This window comes from Capsaspora owczarzaki, assembly GCF_000151315.2.
Source record: "Capsaspora owczarzaki ATCC 30864 unplaced genomic scaffold supercont2.1, whole genome shotgun sequence".
Classification (NCBI taxonomy): domain Eukaryota; class Filasterea; order Ministeriida; family Capsasporidae; genus Capsaspora; species Capsaspora owczarzaki.
The window spans coordinates 3,277,895-3,293,454 of record NW_011887292.1 but is presented as its reverse complement, the minus strand read 5'-3'; the positions used below and the strand labels follow the sequence as shown (position 1 = coordinate 3,293,454).

The following is a 15,560-nucleotide window of genomic DNA, read 5'->3' as shown; positions in this document are numbered from 1 at the left end:
AAGGTCTATCCGAAGGGACCGAATGGGGCTTGAACCTTGGTTTTGTGAATGATTTGGATAATCTTGCTTCTACTCTTGCTCACACGCCCATTAAAATACTTTCTGCTGATGCTGATGATCGTCGTAGTACCACACTATCTTCTTCATTCATAAATGGTAGTCAGTCAGCCAGCCATTTCCCCTTTTTGGTTCCAACAGCATCATCAACTCAGACGATGCGTGGTGGAAATTCGCGCGGCGGAGGCGCTGGTCGTGCTGCCAGCAGCAGTAACCGTGGTGGTAGCCGTGGTGGTAGCCGAGGCGGCAGCTTTGGTGGTAGCGGCAGTAGTGGCGGTGGTCGAGGCCGAGGCGGTCGCGGTCGCGGATCCGGCTCGAGCAGCAACAGCAGAGGTCAGTGTTACAGAGCTCCCCATTTCGTTTCCAAAGGATCTCAGTGGCCATTCATCCGGCGCAATCTGCAATCTGATGCTACTGCTGCAAGAGTTGAGAGAGAGCTCGCGGAAGTCTCGGCGTCGATGGGACGGAAAACGGCGTCCAGTGTGAAGCATCATTGCTCCACGTGGAAAGGCGCACACTGGCAGAGCAGTTTGGCAGTGACTTGGTGTGATTGTCACTCACTCGACAGGATTGCACTTTAAACATTTGCACTGATGCACACTTGGCAGGACGAGGTGCGTCGTCTGGAGGCGGCGGCGGTCGAGGCGGTCGAGGCGGATTCCGAGGCGGTCGCGGCGGTGGTCGAGGCGGCAAGTCGCACGGCGGCCACAATGACGACGACGACGATGGCTACTTTGAAGAGGTGCGCCAAGACAATCACACACATGCGGCTGGTTTCGCGGGCAACGGCGGATCCAAGCACCAACAGCAGCAGCAGGAGGACGAGGATCCGGAGAACGACGATGGCGGCTTTGGCTCGTTTGATCCGAACGCGTGGACGAACGCAAACCAACAGCGCTACGGCGATGCTGACGATGACGATAATGACGACGGTAGCGACGGCGACAATGGCCGATCTGGCAAGACAACCAAGGGCAGCAAGCGAAGAGCTCAGGATGGCAACGACGACGACGAGGACGATGGCAGCAGCGACGAGGACACCGACGAGTTTGCCAACCTCCCTGCCTTCCCATCTGCAGGCAAGGGCTCGGGCAAGCAGCAAGCGAGCAAAGCAAAGAGCCGCGGCAAACAAGACGAGGATGGCAGCGACGACGAAAGTGCCGTCAACAACGCCAAAGCCCAGAATCGCAAAAAGTCATCCGGCGGCTTCCAATCGCTGGGATTGTCGTACAACATTTTCCGTGCGATCGGCAAGAAGGGCTACAAGGTTCCCACGCCCATCCAGCGCAAGACGATGCCCTTGCTGCTCGAAGGCAAGGACGTTGTTGCCATGGCGCGCACTGGTTCTGGCAAAACTGCCGCCTTCCTCGTGCCGTTGCTTGAAAAGCTCCAGTCGCACGTTCCCGGCACTGGCTGTCGAGCACTCATCCTGTCGCCCACGCGTGAGTTGGCCATGCAGACACACAAGTTTTGCAACGATCTGTCCTCGTTCACCAACCTGCGCACCCGGTTGATTGTCGGTGGTGAGTCGCTTGAACAGCAGTTTGCTGCCATGCACGAAAACCCCGACATTGTGATTGCAACCCCCGGTCGCTTCCTGCACGTCGTGATGGAAATGAACCTGCGATTGCAGGCTGTGCAGTACGTGGTCTTTGACGAAGCCGATCGTCTGTTCGAAATGGGTTTTGCCGAGCAATTGAGCGAGCTGCTGGCCCGCTTGCCCGAAGGTCGTCAGACATGCTTGTTCTCGGCCACGCTTCCTCGCATGTTGGTGGACTTTGCGCGTGCTGGCCTCCAAGATCCAGTGCTCGTTCGTCTCGACGTGGACACCAAGATTAGCGAGAATCTCTCCTTGGCGCATTTCATTGTGCGCAAGGACGAGAAGATTGGCGCGCTGATTCACGTTCTCACCAACCTCATCAATACGACGACCGAGCAGTCGATTGTGTTTGTCGCCACGCGTCACCACGTCGAGTTTATCTCACTGATTCTGACCTCCTTCGGCCTGTCGGTGGCGTCCATCTACGGTTCCATGGACCAGGCTGCTCGTAAAATTAATCTTGCAAAGTTCCGCTTGAACAAAGCGAGCGTCATGGTTGTCACAGATGTTGCTGCTCGTGGTATCGACATTCCCTTGCTCAACAATGTCATCAACTATGACTTCCCCGCCAAGCCCAAGCTCTTTATTCACCGCGTTGGTCGTGCTGCCCGTGCTGGCCGAACCGGTGTCGCCTATTCCCTCGTCCAGCCCGACGAACTTCCCTATGTGCTCGATTTGCATCTCTTTTTGGGCCGCCCGCTTGTCCTGTCCACTGGCGAGCGACGAACCGTGTCTGGAGCAACCCCCTCTGGTCAGAAAATCCTGCCGGGCATCTCCCCAGACGAAACCGTGCTCGGCAGCATTCCCAACGTGCTGCTGGCCGATGCTGTGGAAGAGTCCAAGCAAAAGATTGCCGCTTCCTTTGACATCCAATCGCTGGTGCGTGTGGTCACCAACGCCTATCAGCTCTATTCAAAGTCGCGTCCCCTGCCTGCGGCCGAGTCTGTTGGGCGTGCCAAGGACATGATGAGCGGGACCATTCCGCCCCACCCGTGCTTCTTGAACGAGATGGATGACGCTGAAATTGCCCGATCCACCGTGCTCGACCAGCTTCACAGCTTCAAGCCTCGAGGCACCATCTTTGAGATTAACAGCGGCTCATCCAGTGCCTCTGGTGCCGGTGGCAAGAACAACAAGGACCAGATGGTCATGATTGCCAAGCGCGAGGAGCACGCTGCCACGATCAGCCGGTTTCACGAGAAACGCGAAGGCCGCCAAGCATTCTCCAGCTTGGCGACTCTGTTTAGCAAGCCTGCCGCTTCCAACAACGTGCCTGCTGCGATGGCTGTGGATGATGGTGCCGATGACGACGCCGTCTCCCGCGGTGCCAAGCGTCGCACGCTCGAGATGAGCACGGATGCCGAACTGAGTGCAGTGTTTGGACAACAAGTTGGCAAGGGTGTCAAGCGGACTGCCACTACCGACACTCCAGCTGTCCAAGACGCTCGCAAGAAGACCAAGGTGGCCGAGAGCGACGACGAAAGCGGCGATGACAGTGACGATTTTGACGAGGAGCCCGAAGACTCGGACGAAGGCTCGGACGACGACGACGATGAGGCTGCTGATCACGAGCAAGACCAGAAGGCTCACGCCAAGCGCTTTGACAGCGACGACGATGACGACAATGAGGATCCTCGAGTCAAGCACATTCGTAGCAGTGCGAATGCAGCGCACAGCGAAGGAGACGACGACCGATTTGCCGCTTTGCCTGCGTTGCGTCGGGGTGGCAACCGCCCCATTCTTGCGGCCACTGGTCGCATGCGCGATCGCGAATTCTACATTCCGTACCGCTCCAAGGATGCCCACCAAGAGGGCGGCTACTCGATGCGCGAGCGCGAAGGCACCGCTGGCTTTGAGACGGCCGCCTCTGAAGCTGTGCTCGACCTGGGCGGCGAGGACGCCGACACGATGCGTGCGCACAAGAGCCTGATGCGCTGGGATCGCAAGAAGAAGAAGTTTGTGCGCGTGAACGCCAACGAGTCGAACGACGGCAAGAACAAGATGATTCGCACCGAGAGCGGCGCCCTGGTGCCCGCCAGCTACAAGAAGGACTTGTACAAGGAATGGAAGAACAAGCACCATGTGCAGGGCATTGCCGGCCGCGATGAGCTTGACGCCAAGTCCGCCTTTGGCGTGGACACGAGCGGACCCCAGCGTGTCGGCAAGCGCTTCAAGCACATGCAGGGCACTCCTGGCTACAAGAGCGCCACCCCAGGCCCGGCCAAGGGCGGGTCGGCGCACCCAGAGCTCAAACCGACCTCGCAGCTGCTCAAGCAGCGTGAGAAGAAGGATCGCGAAGATCGTCGCGTTCGTATCATGCATGCCAAGTCTGGCAAGCGTTCTGGCAGCGGCGGTGGTCGCGGCGGCGGCGGTGGTGGTCGCGGTGGTGGCAGCCGAGGCGGTCGTGGCGGTCGTGGCGGTCGCCGATGAATGATGCTGTTGAGCAATGTGCGGCTGTTTCTTCTTTTGTGTTTTTGTTTTTGTTTTTCGTTGTGGTGGTTGTTGTGAGCAGTGGGAGTTTTGTTCAGCTCGAATGCAAGATTTTTTCTGATGAAGCACAAACTCCTTTTTGTTCTTTTTTTCGTTATCTGTTTTCCATCTGTTTTCAGTTTTGTTCGTTTTACCACTCTTTATTTTTTTTGTCCAAGATCAAGTGTAAGAATTCCTGTTGTTCACTTTTTGGTGGGTTTGTGTGCGACTGTGGTTTTTTCGATGTGGTTTTTCTGTGGTTTCCGATGGCGATGGATTGGGAAAAAAAAAAAAACCAGTGAGAAAAAAAAAGAAAAAGGGCAGAACAAATCGGATCGGAAGCGATTGATAAAGCAGCAGCACGGCAGAACGATGGTTGGTTCTTTCAATGCTTTTGAGAGAGAGAGAGAGAGGCTCTGATGCGACAGTGACACTGGCAGAGCGAGTGCGCTTGCGGCAAACGCGAAACTGCGTTTTTTTTGTTTGTTGAAAATTACAGTTGTGCCCTCTTTTTTTTTTCTTCTCTGCCACTCTTGCTCTCGCTCTCTCGCTCTCTCGCCCTTCTTCTACTCTTTCATTCGTCCTATCTGCTTCATCTGCGTGTCCATCCTGCCGCATGCTTGTCCATGCTTCACTCGCAGTGTCGATTTTCCCCCCTTCCTTCGTTCTATTTGGAAGGCAAATGCGTTTTTTTTTTTCTTTTTTGTCTCTTCGCATTCTTTCGCTTTTTTTTTTTCATCCCCTTCTCTTTCTTTCTTTCTTTCTTTCGTCTTTCTTCTGCTCAAACACAATCATTTTGCCATCCTCGTTCTGTTTCCATGTTGCATGCAGTTTTTCCCCACATCTGTCTGCACCCCCCCCCACTTTCCAAACCATCTTCCATTCACAAGTTCCACAGTTTTTTTCGTCCATTCCACATCTTCGATTCCATAGTTTAATAATTCCATTTTTCATTTTTTTATTTTATTTTATTTTTTTGTGTATTTGAAATTCACTCATTTTTTTTTTTTTTTTTTTTTTTTGCGCTTTCGTTTTCAGTTGAGCTCCTCAACAGTTCAGATTCTTTTCATTCCAAACACACAACAACAACAACAACAACAAACCAAAACAGATGCCCGCACACGAGACCAAGGAGGAACAGGCCGAGCGCGAAGTCGCGGCGTTCGTCGAGCACATGAACAACCTGCTCGCTGGTGACGCTGATCTGGTCGAGGTCATCCCGCTGGCCGACCCGAAGACGCTCTTCCACCAGTCGCACAACGGATTCCTGCTCGCCAAGCTGCTCAACGCCATCAAGCCGGGCACGATCGACACGGGCAAGCTCAAGGCAAAGGCGCACAAGGACAACATTTCCACGCCCGGAACCACCGACGCCTGGGACATTGCCGCCAACAACAATGCCTTCCTCGAGGCGTGCAAGAAGCTCAACGGCGTCAAGATTGTCAACATTGGCTCGGACGACATTCTCAACGAGAGCGTCGACCTCGTCCTCGGCATTGTCTGGCAGCTCATCCGCTACCACTTGCTCGAGTCGGTCAACGTCGTCTCGCACCCCGAGCTCATCCGTCTCCTCGAGAAGGGCGAGACCATTGCCACCTTGCTCGAGCTGTCGTCCGAGAAGATTCTCCTCCGCTGGTTCAACTACCACCTCAAGCGCGCCGGCCACAAGCGCACCGTCAGCAACTTTGCCAGCGATGTCAGCGACAGCGAGAACTACATTGTGCTCATGAAGCAGATTGCTCCCCGTCGCTGCGACCACGAGCTGCTCGACGCTGCCCTCAAGCTCTCGGCGGCCGACGGTGACAACTACCTCGAGAGCCGTGCCACCGCGGTGCTCAAGAACGCCGAGCTGCTCAACTCGCGCAAGTTTGTCACCGCCAAGGACATTGCGCACGGCAACGCCCGCCTCAACCTGGCCTTCACGGCCACCCTCTTCAACATGAACATTGGCATCCGTCTGCCTTCCGAGGAGGAGATTGCCGCCATTTTCGACGAGCTGGACGCCCTCAAGGCCAAGGTTGCCGAGCTTGAGGCCATCATTGCCAAGGGCGAGCTCGAGGCCAAGCGTCTGCAGACTGTCGGCGAGACGCTCGAGGAGACGTTGCACAGCGAGCGCGAGGCCAACAAGCAAAAGCTGGCCGAGATGAAGGCCGCGCTTGACGATGTCACCTCCAAGTTTGCCTCTGGCGCAAGCTTCTCCACCCACCTCGAAGGCAAGCTCAAGGAAGCCGAGGCCAAGCTGGCCGCCCAAGAAGAGGCCGCTGGCAAGCAGGCTGACGAAATCCGCCGCCACCGCGACATGCTCCGCGAGGCCCTTGCCCGCCACGGCAGCATTATTGGCGAGCGCGACGCCCTCGAGGCCCGCCTCAAGACTCTGACGGATGCCCATACCCTCCAGAAGCGCCAAAGCGTGCTCGCCGCCGAGGACCTGCCCCCGTCGTCTCCCTCCCCGTACCAGGTGTCGCAGAGCGGCTTCATCTCGCTGGGCCCGCACGATGCCCTTGTTAACGACTTGCTCGGCGGCTATGCCTCGGCCCTGGCCCGCGCGCAGGACTCGGCCACTGCTTACCGCAACCAACAGGACGCCACAACGCTTGGCCTGATGGAGCTCGTCCAGACTCACCTCCAGCAAATCAAGCTCGATGGCGTTGATCCCTCGGCCGTTCTCCAGGCGACCCTGTCTGGCCAGCCATCGCTCGAGGCTCTGCGCAAGCTCATCATCCAGTTGATGGAGCTCAGCAAGGCTCAAGCCGTCAAGATTACCACGCTCGATGCTGCTCTCACCAAAAAGTCCCAAATGGTCGAACTGATGACTGTCAAGGTCCGTGAGATTGCCGAAGAGCTCAACGCCCACAAGAAGGTTGCCGACCCCAAGAAGAAGTAATTTCTACTTTTCTTGGACGGATTCTTTTGTTGTTTTTTTGTTCTTTGGTTTTTTTGTTCATGGTTTGCTGTTGTCAAAATGTTGTACATGAGAAAAAAAAAACGTACCTCGCTATTGCATCCAAGCCAGCATTCAAGTGCTTGATCCCTATTATGTATCTTTTCCGTGCTGAGACCATTCTTGTATTTTCAGTCGATTTCGTTTTTAATGGCATCCACCGAAACCGTTGCTGGCAGCGTTGCTGTCGCCGTTACTGCACTTCCAACGGTGGGCCTGGGTCTACTACATGCAATCGGATTTGGCACCGGTGGCATCGCTGCAGGATCGATCGCAGCTGGCATGATGTCCTCAGCGGCAATTGCCAATGGCGGAGGCGTTGCTGCGGGTTGCCTCGTCGCCACTTTCCAGTCGGTTGGTACAATGTCAGCGGTCGCTGTAGCAGGCCCTGCCGCAGCAGTCGGTGGTGCCGTTGGCGCTGTTATGTTAGGGGCGAGGTACTTCTGGGGATGACGACATGGCCGCTCAGGATTGAAATTAGACCGGCAATATCGAGGGCTAAGACTGCGACAGAGGCAGAGGTCTCGTCCAAAGACTCTGCGGAAGGCAATGCCAAGCAACATCAAGCCCCAGCCGATGCTCAAGCAAGGCGACATTGTTGGCTGCTTCTGTGGTGGATCAGATTACGAAAGAAAGAAAAAGTACTCCAATTTGATTCCTTTTGTTGATGTTTGTTTTTCTCGTCATTTTTGTTTCAGCTTTGAGCTCTACGTGTGCATGTATTGTCCACTTTGTTATCCAACCAAATGTCAATCCAATTTAATCCAAGCGTGCATGTGACTGTGCAGATCTACGTACTTTGGAGCATGCACAACCGGTTTCAGTGAAAAAAAAAAAAAACCAAAAAAAAAAAAAAAACCAAACAAAAACAAAACAATCTTTGAATTTTCCTCTTTCAGCGGAACACCGCTCGCCATATCAAACCAAGCGCTTTAGTGCTGTTTGAATCCTCTTCCCAACGGAACACCCCTTGCCATATCAAACCAAGCCAGCACCAAAGTGCTTGATCCCTATTATGTATCTTTTCCGCGCTGAGACCATTCTTGTATTTTCAGTCGATTTCACCTTCAATGCCATCACCCGAAGCCGCTGCAGCAGGCGTTGCTGGCGGCGTTGCTGGCGCGATTTCTTCAATTCCAATGCTATTAAATGCGATCGGATTTACCGCAGATGGCATCACTGCAGGATCGACCGCAGCCAGCATGATGTCCTCAGCGGCAACCGCAAATGGAGGAAACATTGCTGCAGGTAGCCTCGTCGCCGTTCTCCAGTCGGTTGGTACAATGTCAGCAGCCGCTGTAGCAGGCCCTGCTGTAGTAGCCAGTGGTATCGCTGGCGCTCTGGTGCTGGCGGCGAGCTACGTCTGGCGGCGAGGCGATGCTGACACAGCCGCGGCCTCTCCAGCTCGTTCCGCAGAGGCGGAGGAGGTCGAGGCGGAAGAGGAGGTCGAGGCCTCTGTCCCGTCTTAGCCTGTCAATCCTTAGCTCCGGCCGAGACTCAAGCAAGGCGATATTGTTGGCTGAAGTACTCCAAACGAAGTGCTTTTGTTTATATTTGTTTTTCTTGTCTTTTTTGATTTTGTCGATCTGTAGCTTTTCAGCTTCTTCCGTGTCCACCTTGTTATCCAACCAACCTGCAATCAATCCAATCCAAGCGTGCATGTGACTGTGCAGATCTCCAGTGTACTCTGTAGCATGGACTGTTTTCAGACAAATGAAACAAACCACAAAACCGAATTCTGCTCTCAGCGGAGTACAATACCCCGCGCCATATCAAACCAGGCTAGCACTTTAGTGCTGAGAAAGTACGACAATATCGTCAATATCTCTGCTGTTGTCGACTTTTTTTTTGGTCAAAAAGCCAGTCTTTTATATTTCGAAACAATGTCCAATAATTCTGACAACGATTCTGATCCGACTTTCTCAACCGGCGAGAAAGTTGCCGCCACCGGCGTGGTCGCGGCCTCTGCAGCTCCCGTGGCGGTCGTCGCAGCGGTAAATGCAGTCGGCTTTGGCGCCGGTGGCATCGCTGCTGGATCGACTGCGGCAAGCATGATGTCCGCAGCGGCGATTGCCAACGGCGGAGGCGTTGCTGCGGGCAGCCTCGTCGCCACCCTCCAGTCGGTTGGCACAGTGTCACTGGTCGCTGCAGCGGGTCCGTTGGCAGTCGTCGGTGGTGCCGTTGCCATTACGGTGCTGGCGGTGGCTGGCTGGAGAATACATGCCAAGCAGGCTAAGAAAGAGGCGGACGAAAAGAAGGCGCAAGCTGAAAAGAAAGCGCAAGCTGAAAAGAAGGCGCGGGATGACAAAGCGGCTCAGGACAAGCTCGAAGCCGACAAGAAGGCTCAGGCTGCAACAGAGACACTGGCCTCGTCCAAAGACTCTGTGGAAAGCGACGCCAAACCACAAGAAGCTGAGACCGAGCCCGCTGAGAAAGAGGCGCAGGATGAAACAGCGGCTCAGGACAAGCTCGCCACGTCCAATTAGCTCGGCGTTTCCAGTGGATGAGCGGCCAGCGCTCCCCCTTTTTCAATGTGATTGTTATGTGTTTAGTGTGTGTGCTTGCTGTGTTTATTGTGGCGCACAACGCTCCAGTCACAGCAGCGCAAAAAACAAAAAAAAATACTCCCAAACGCCGACGTTTTGCTCACGTTTGGAGTGTTAGCATTCATTGTCGATTTTCAGCTTGTACCATGTATTGTCGAAATAGTCAAGCTTTCTTGTCCAACAACCAAAACTTCAGTCAAAACAGACCATGCATTTTCTATTGCTTTTGATTTGATGACAGCCCGACTTGCTGCGCTTGACGCATCAAACAAGCGTCACACAAGTTACAAAAATCGGTTTTCATCGGAGGTGTCGCAACATTCATGCAACACTATACGATTGTGTGCACTCTAGTCAAGACAGAGGTTAGTCTTTATTCTTTTTTAGAATTGTTGAAAACAAAAAAAGCCCCAAATAATGTTTGCCTTGTCACTTCCTTCTGCCACTTGCCGTCGTGCAGTCGCACGGATGCCACTGCGTACTCTTCACAACTATCCCGGACGAGCCCGAGCAAGCTCATTGTCGCCTGCAATGACCTCCACGATGCGATCTGCCGCAACAGCTGCATACGCAGACCCGAGCGAAACAACGCCAAAACTCATCCTCCCAGCCACATCCTCCTCCAGCTCCTCCGCAGGCGCCGATGCCCCACTGCACTCCCTCGGTACGCCATTCTCGTCCGTGCCTCCTCTGCACACTCTTTTCTGTCGCTCTCATTCCTCCTTCGATCGATGCGATCGTGTTGGGTTTGACCGCAACTCCTTTTAAAATACAAAAAAAGCCAAAAACAATCGAAAAAAAAAAAACAATCATAAAAAAATAATGCTGTCATTGAAAAAACAACAAGAAGGCGTTCTTTATGATTCAGCGTTCATTCACTGTGTTTCACTCCTCAACCGTCCCCTTCATCTGCGTTGGCTCTGCTCGTCTTTGGCCTTGCTTCCCGCTGACTTTACTTTGCTGGTCGTGTTCTTTTTTTTTTCTGCCACTCGTCATCAGATTTTGTGCATTTGCCTGGCGTAGTGTTTCCGGGACAAGCGGTGGCCGTTGTCGTTTCAGCGCCCGCCGTCGCGCGCTGGCTTTTGCGCAGTGCCGCAGCATCATCCGCACCATCGTCCCGCTTCTCGCATCTCACCAGCACCGGCAACCACGGTGCCCAGCCACAGCTTCTGCGTCATCCAAGCAGCAGCGACACGGCCACCACAGCCACAGCAGCAGCATCGCGATTCGAATTTGGGTACGCGGCGGGGCTGCCCAAACCGACTGTCGGCGACCTGCCAACGCTCGGCTCGGCTGCGGTCACCGCGTCACTCGCCGCCGCCGCCGCCGCCACCGACGTCGCCACTGCCATCCGTGACATCCAAGCCACTGACATTGACGTTGCCGATGCGCCTGCGGATGTTGCGGATGCTGATGCTGCTGTTGAGGGCGAGCTGACCCCAGTGTGGCTGTCGGCGTTTCAGCCAGCACCCTCAACCCAGCAACAACAACAACCTGCTTCATCATCATCTGCGCAACCGAACGGCGCGAGCCTCGGCATCTGTGTCGCCAGCGTCCTGCCCAACGACCCGACGCTCGCTCGGCAGACCGTCAAGGTGCTGCTCGACAATCTCGGCCGCGTTCAAGCCCCTGACGTTGGTTGCCAAATGCAGCTCGAGTCCGTCGAACCGCTCCAGGACGGATCGGTGCGTGTCCACGCTCGCGCCACCCATCGCATCGATATCGACTCGCGCCGTATGACGGATGCAGGTGTCTGGCGATGCGGCGTCCACCAGATGGAAGACGCTGCGTTCGAGTCCGCGGACGAGTCCGCCCACGCACTCGCGGTGGCTCAGAGTATTTGCGCGCGTCTGCTGTCAAGAGTCCAGAGCATGCCCGCAGGAAACGCCGCCGTCGATGCCTACCTTCCTGCTTGGCGCCAAGCGCTCCAATTCAGCGAAATGACCTTGACTGATTTGCAAACTCGCGGCCCGACGCCCGTCGCGGCTTCTCTCCATGCCACTCTGTCGACCTTGTCGTTCTACTTTGCATGGATTACCTCCGCCACATGCGAGCTCTCGCCCTACCGCCAACAGCAATTGCTCAACACGCGTGTGATTCGCGAGCGGCTTTTGCTTGTATCGTCTGCCTTGGCCCAAGCTCTGTAATTCACCCACCACCACCACCACACACCACCACCACTGCACAAGCTCTGCGCTTGGCACTTGCACAGCTTTTAGAAGACCATGCCGGCCTCGATATGCGTTATCTTGGATGGATGTACAGACTGTTTTACGATTCGTCGTTGTCAAAATATCATATCTTATTGTACATAACGTCAATTCCATCAAAACACAAAGACTACAGCGCGTGACGATACATCATCCACGTTCACTCTAGCTGCAAAAAAAGGGTTACGCTGCGCTCTGGACCTTCAATGAATCCCAACAACGTCGACCACTTCATCAGATACGCTCACCGTTCGCCGATGCGAACCAGGTGCAACGAGCGGGTGAATGTGCAGTGGGGACGGAGTCGATCGCACCACAAGAGAATCGTCTGTTGACAAAAAGTTGGACAGGTCAGTGCCAAGCTGGACTTATGATGTCGTCCAAAGACACCGAGCAAGAATACCCACCAAGGCGAGCCTTCTTCGGTGGGCGGCCTTTCTTTTTCTTGATTGGCTGGCCGGTTGGTGAAGACGTCAAAAATGGCGAATTATTGGAGCTCCGATCACCTAAATCTGCAGTATCTGGGAAATCCAAGCAAGATAAAAAAATGTGAGAAAACATCCGAAACACGCCATTGGATCCCTGCCGGGAGAGGTGGTACGTACCAGAACCTGACTGTGTCCCAAGGTAATGTGCCGATAGGGCCACGGAGGATGTGTCATAGGAATCTGCATGACACAAACAACATGGTCAGACACACCAAACTGGACATTTTTTCATCGTCGCGCCTCATCATAGTAGCAGTCTCGTACCAAGGAACTGGGCGCGAACTGCAGCGCGCTGTTCGTCCGTGTGCTGTGGACAACGGAGAGATTTGGAGCAGAGCTTGCCCGTGTTGGTTGACAAAACACCGCAATTCTGTCCATCACCGAGTTTGAGCGAGTCGGCAACAGCGCAAAGTCTCATTCATCCCTCACTCCCAAAATCACCGCCACTCAACCAACAACAAGAACAAAACAAAACTCTACCTGATTAAATATTGCTTGAAGTTCGGCCAAGGATTTCCCGGCAGGGGTCATTGAAGGCGAGGCGCGAGCTTGCGGATCTTGCAAGCCGTTGACGCCAGCCGCATAGTAGGGGACAAACATGCTTGGGGCTGGCATGGCATACGGACTATGCATGGCACTAGCCATCGCCGGTGGCTGGATCGGCTGGGCTGCTCGTGGTGGAAGCGGATAACTATACGGAGCATATGGCGAGTCGGTGGCGGGCTGTGGAGAGCCCTTCCATGGAGATGGTGGCTGCGTAGGGGCAGCCGACGACGTGGCGGGCGCTGCCGCCGACGCGACCAAAAGTGGGGAAGCCGAGCTCCCACTCACAACGTTGTGGGCAATGGTTTTTCCTTTGGAAATCTGCAAAAAAGAAGGCGTGCTTGAAACGTGAGCCGAGGCATGTTCAGGCTCGCACAAAACCAATCACAAACACAGAACACTGTACCTCTGACAGCTTCGGTCGGCCAATTGGTCGCTTTGCAGACGCTGTTTTTCCCATAAAAACCACAAAGTAAGTTGTCTGCGACTTTAGACATCAACCATCTATGGACAAAAAGAAACGAACAAAAACCCCCTTACGCTTGGCAGAAGAGGATGCCAGTGATCCAGTGCTTTCACTCAAATCTGTGTCCTCCAACTCTGAAATGGAAGAGTCAGAGACATTGCCGGCGTCGTCAGCATGGCTGATTGTGTTGTTTCGAGATGTGCTGTTGTGGGTGTTGTTGTTGTTGTTGTTGTTGTTGCTGCTGCTGCTGCTGTTGACGTTGGCCGACGACGATGAAGCTGCCGGCTCTGCTGAAGCTGCTGAAGCGGGAGAAGGAGGCACGGGTGGTGTCGGAGTCGGCGCAACGGGTGCTGGTGTGGTTTTGGATGGAGGGAATGTCGACCCTGTGTGTGGAATGTAGCGCCTGCTGCTGACGCGGCTGCGACCGCCAACACCAAGACACTTTTCAAGATGCGGGGCAAATCGCGAGGCCACAACAATTCTCCGGCAGTTGGTGCATTCGAATGTTTCGTTTGCAATCGTGCTGGGAGCATTGCCAAACACATCCAAGCCAGATCGGTTGACAATCGGACCTGGTAAAACAAAAAAGAAAGTTGTCAAATAGAATAGCCAGTCAGCACGAATGGGAGTGACACACACGCACAACAGTACCATCATCACACGATTAGTAGAACATACGGGAGCTATAGGTCAGGAGCACAATCAAGTCAGAGCCAAATCGACGGAAAATCACACAAAATAGGTTGCCACAAAGCGAAAACACCAGTGAGACACAAGGTTCCCAGCATGCCAAAGAGATGTACACATGCACAAATGCAACAAGAGTTCAGGTACTTACCTAGTAATACCAAGTTTGGCCGCCGCGGAGGCTGCAGAGTTGGGTTCTGGGACGATGGTGGTCTTGGCTTGCCGGTGTACTGAAAATACAACCTCGGTCAACACCTTTTCGAGCAGATCGTGATACAGCTCCAATACCTAAGAAGGAGGTGGACGATTACAACCAAAAATAAGTCATCTCGCGGCTGTGCTCAAACTTTTGCAGCAGGCTGCAACGTAACGGATGCGTACTAGTGCAGCGCGACTCAGTGGCAGTGTCTCCAGCGACGAGGTTGCCGATCCAACGGCAGATCCCGTGCCAGCGATGATGGCCTGTAAGAGCTTCTTTTGGAGCTGCAGGTGCTCCACTGTGATTGCTCCAGGTTGAGCAGGGTTTTTGCTGGCTGCCAACGCTGCATCTCGACGGTCGCCATTGTCTTCACGATTGTCCGACCCCTCATTGCCGTCTTCGTCCATAGCGACAGCGTGTGATTGCTGCTGCTGCCTGGCAGAGACAGATGCTGTTAACGCTGCCGCTCCTCGACCTCGCCCTCGCTTGCCCAATGCTCCGCCGCGGGCAGCCGTCTGGCTTGTTCGTTGGGCACCTGCAGCCGCGCCGGTACGAGCAGTGGCAGCGGGTCGCTTCCCTCGAGCGGACGACGTGCTGCTCTTGCCTCGAGCGCTGGCAACAGCAGCAACAGCAGCGGCAGACCGCCGTCTGTTTCCTCTCCGATCTGTACGTCCGTCTTCGTGCTCGCCGTCGTCTTCGTCGTCGTCGTCCTCGTCCTCGTCATCATCATTATCAGCATCGTCATCGTCATCATCATCGTCGTCGTCGTCGTCATCGTCATCTGAGGCAGCAGCATTGCTGTTCTTGTGATAGCGTCCGTCGTCATCGTGATCAGTGCGACCAGCACCACGGCCTTTCACATCGCCGCCAGCCTCGTAATCGCTGTCATGCTCGATGCCCTTCAGCTGCACGCTCGACTGCGACGCGTCCTCGTGATCGTCCACCACCATTTGCATTGCGCTTGCACTCGCAGCAGTATCAGCAGCAGCAGCAGCGGCAGCGGCAGTGCGGCTCGTCGTTCGTCCTTTACCAGCAGCCCCGGCTCGGTCATCCGCTGCGTCCTCGTCGCCGTCCTCGTCCTCGTCGTCGTCGTCGTCGTCGTCGTCTTCGTCGCTGTCATTCTCATCATCGTTGTCGTCATCGTCGTCGTCATCGTCGTCGTCGGCTGGTCTTCCGTCGCTGGCGTCGCTCGCTCTGGTGCTTGCGCTCTGGCCTCCACTGCTGCGGCGCGACAAGCCACTCGCAGGGGCGATCGGCTGGCTCTTGCGCGTTCGCTTGGTCGCAGGCATTGCGTGGCGATGAGAGAGAGAGAGAGAGAGAGAGAGAGAGAGAGAAAAGGGACTGCTCGAGAAAG

The 15,560-nt window shown here is 54.8% G+C and overlaps 6 protein-coding genes across 6 annotated transcripts; 5 read left to right on the top strand and 1 right to left on the bottom strand.

Annotated features, from left to right (window-relative positions):
* Positions 1-180: 180 nt before the first annotated feature.
* CAOG_01022 (ATP-dependent RNA helicase) lies at positions 181-4,214 on the top strand. Its single transcript, XM_004365836.2, has 2 exons — positions 181-390; positions 666-4,214. The coding sequence occupies exons 1-2, from the start codon at positions 216-218 to the stop codon at positions 4,085-4,087; spliced, it is 3,597 nt and encodes a 1,198-aa protein (XP_004365893.1). The 5' UTR covers positions 181-215; the 3' UTR covers positions 4,088-4,214.
* A 66-nt stretch (positions 4,215-4,280) lies between these two features.
* On the top strand, positions 4,281-7,132 carry CAOG_01021 (actin-bundling protein Sac6). The gene is made up of 2 exons (XM_004365835.2): positions 4,281-4,312; positions 5,165-7,132. Exon 2 carries the CDS (start codon positions 5,238-5,240, stop codon positions 7,008-7,010), a length of 1,773 nt encoding a protein of 590 aa, XP_004365892.1. The 5' UTR covers positions 4,281-4,312; positions 5,165-5,237; the 3' UTR covers positions 7,011-7,132.
* An 85-nt stretch (positions 7,133-7,217) lies between these two features.
* CAOG_01020 (hypothetical protein) lies at positions 7,218-8,725 on the top strand (the record flags this gene model as incomplete). The annotated part of the gene is made up of 2 exons (XM_004365834.1): positions 7,218-7,487; positions 8,123-8,725. The coding sequence occupies 2 exons, from the start codon at positions 7,218-7,220 to the stop codon at positions 8,534-8,536; spliced, it is 684 nt and encodes a 227-aa protein (XP_004365891.1). The 3' UTR covers positions 8,537-8,725.
* Positions 8,726-8,932: 207 nt separating this feature from the next.
* Positions 8,933-9,814, top strand: CAOG_01019 (hypothetical protein). Its single transcript, XM_004365833.2, has one exon. The coding sequence runs from the start codon at positions 8,951-8,953 to the stop codon at positions 9,551-9,553; it is 603 nt and encodes a 200-aa protein (XP_004365890.1). The 5' UTR covers positions 8,933-8,950; the 3' UTR covers positions 9,554-9,814.
* A 170-nt stretch (positions 9,815-9,984) lies between these two features.
* CAOG_01018 (hypothetical protein) lies at positions 9,985-11,951 on the top strand. The gene is made up of 2 exons (XM_004365832.2): positions 9,985-10,277; positions 10,613-11,951. The coding sequence occupies exons 1-2, from the start codon at positions 10,031-10,033 to the stop codon at positions 11,758-11,760; spliced, it is 1,395 nt and encodes a 464-aa protein (XP_004365889.2). The 5' UTR covers positions 9,985-10,030; the 3' UTR covers positions 11,761-11,951.
* CAOG_01017 (hypothetical protein) lies at positions 11,891-15,495 on the bottom strand (the record flags this gene model as incomplete). Its single annotated transcript, XM_004365831.2, has 10 exons — positions 11,891-12,151; positions 12,231-12,344; positions 12,429-12,491; positions 12,576-12,681; positions 12,792-13,175; positions 13,261-13,301; positions 13,395-13,892; positions 13,999-14,003; positions 14,159-14,295; positions 14,389-15,495. The coding sequence occupies 10 exons, from the start codon at positions 15,493-15,495 to the stop codon at positions 12,027-12,029; spliced, it is 2,580 nt and encodes an 859-aa protein (XP_004365888.2). The 3' UTR covers positions 11,891-12,026.
* Between the last annotated feature and the right edge of the window lie 65 nt (positions 15,496-15,560).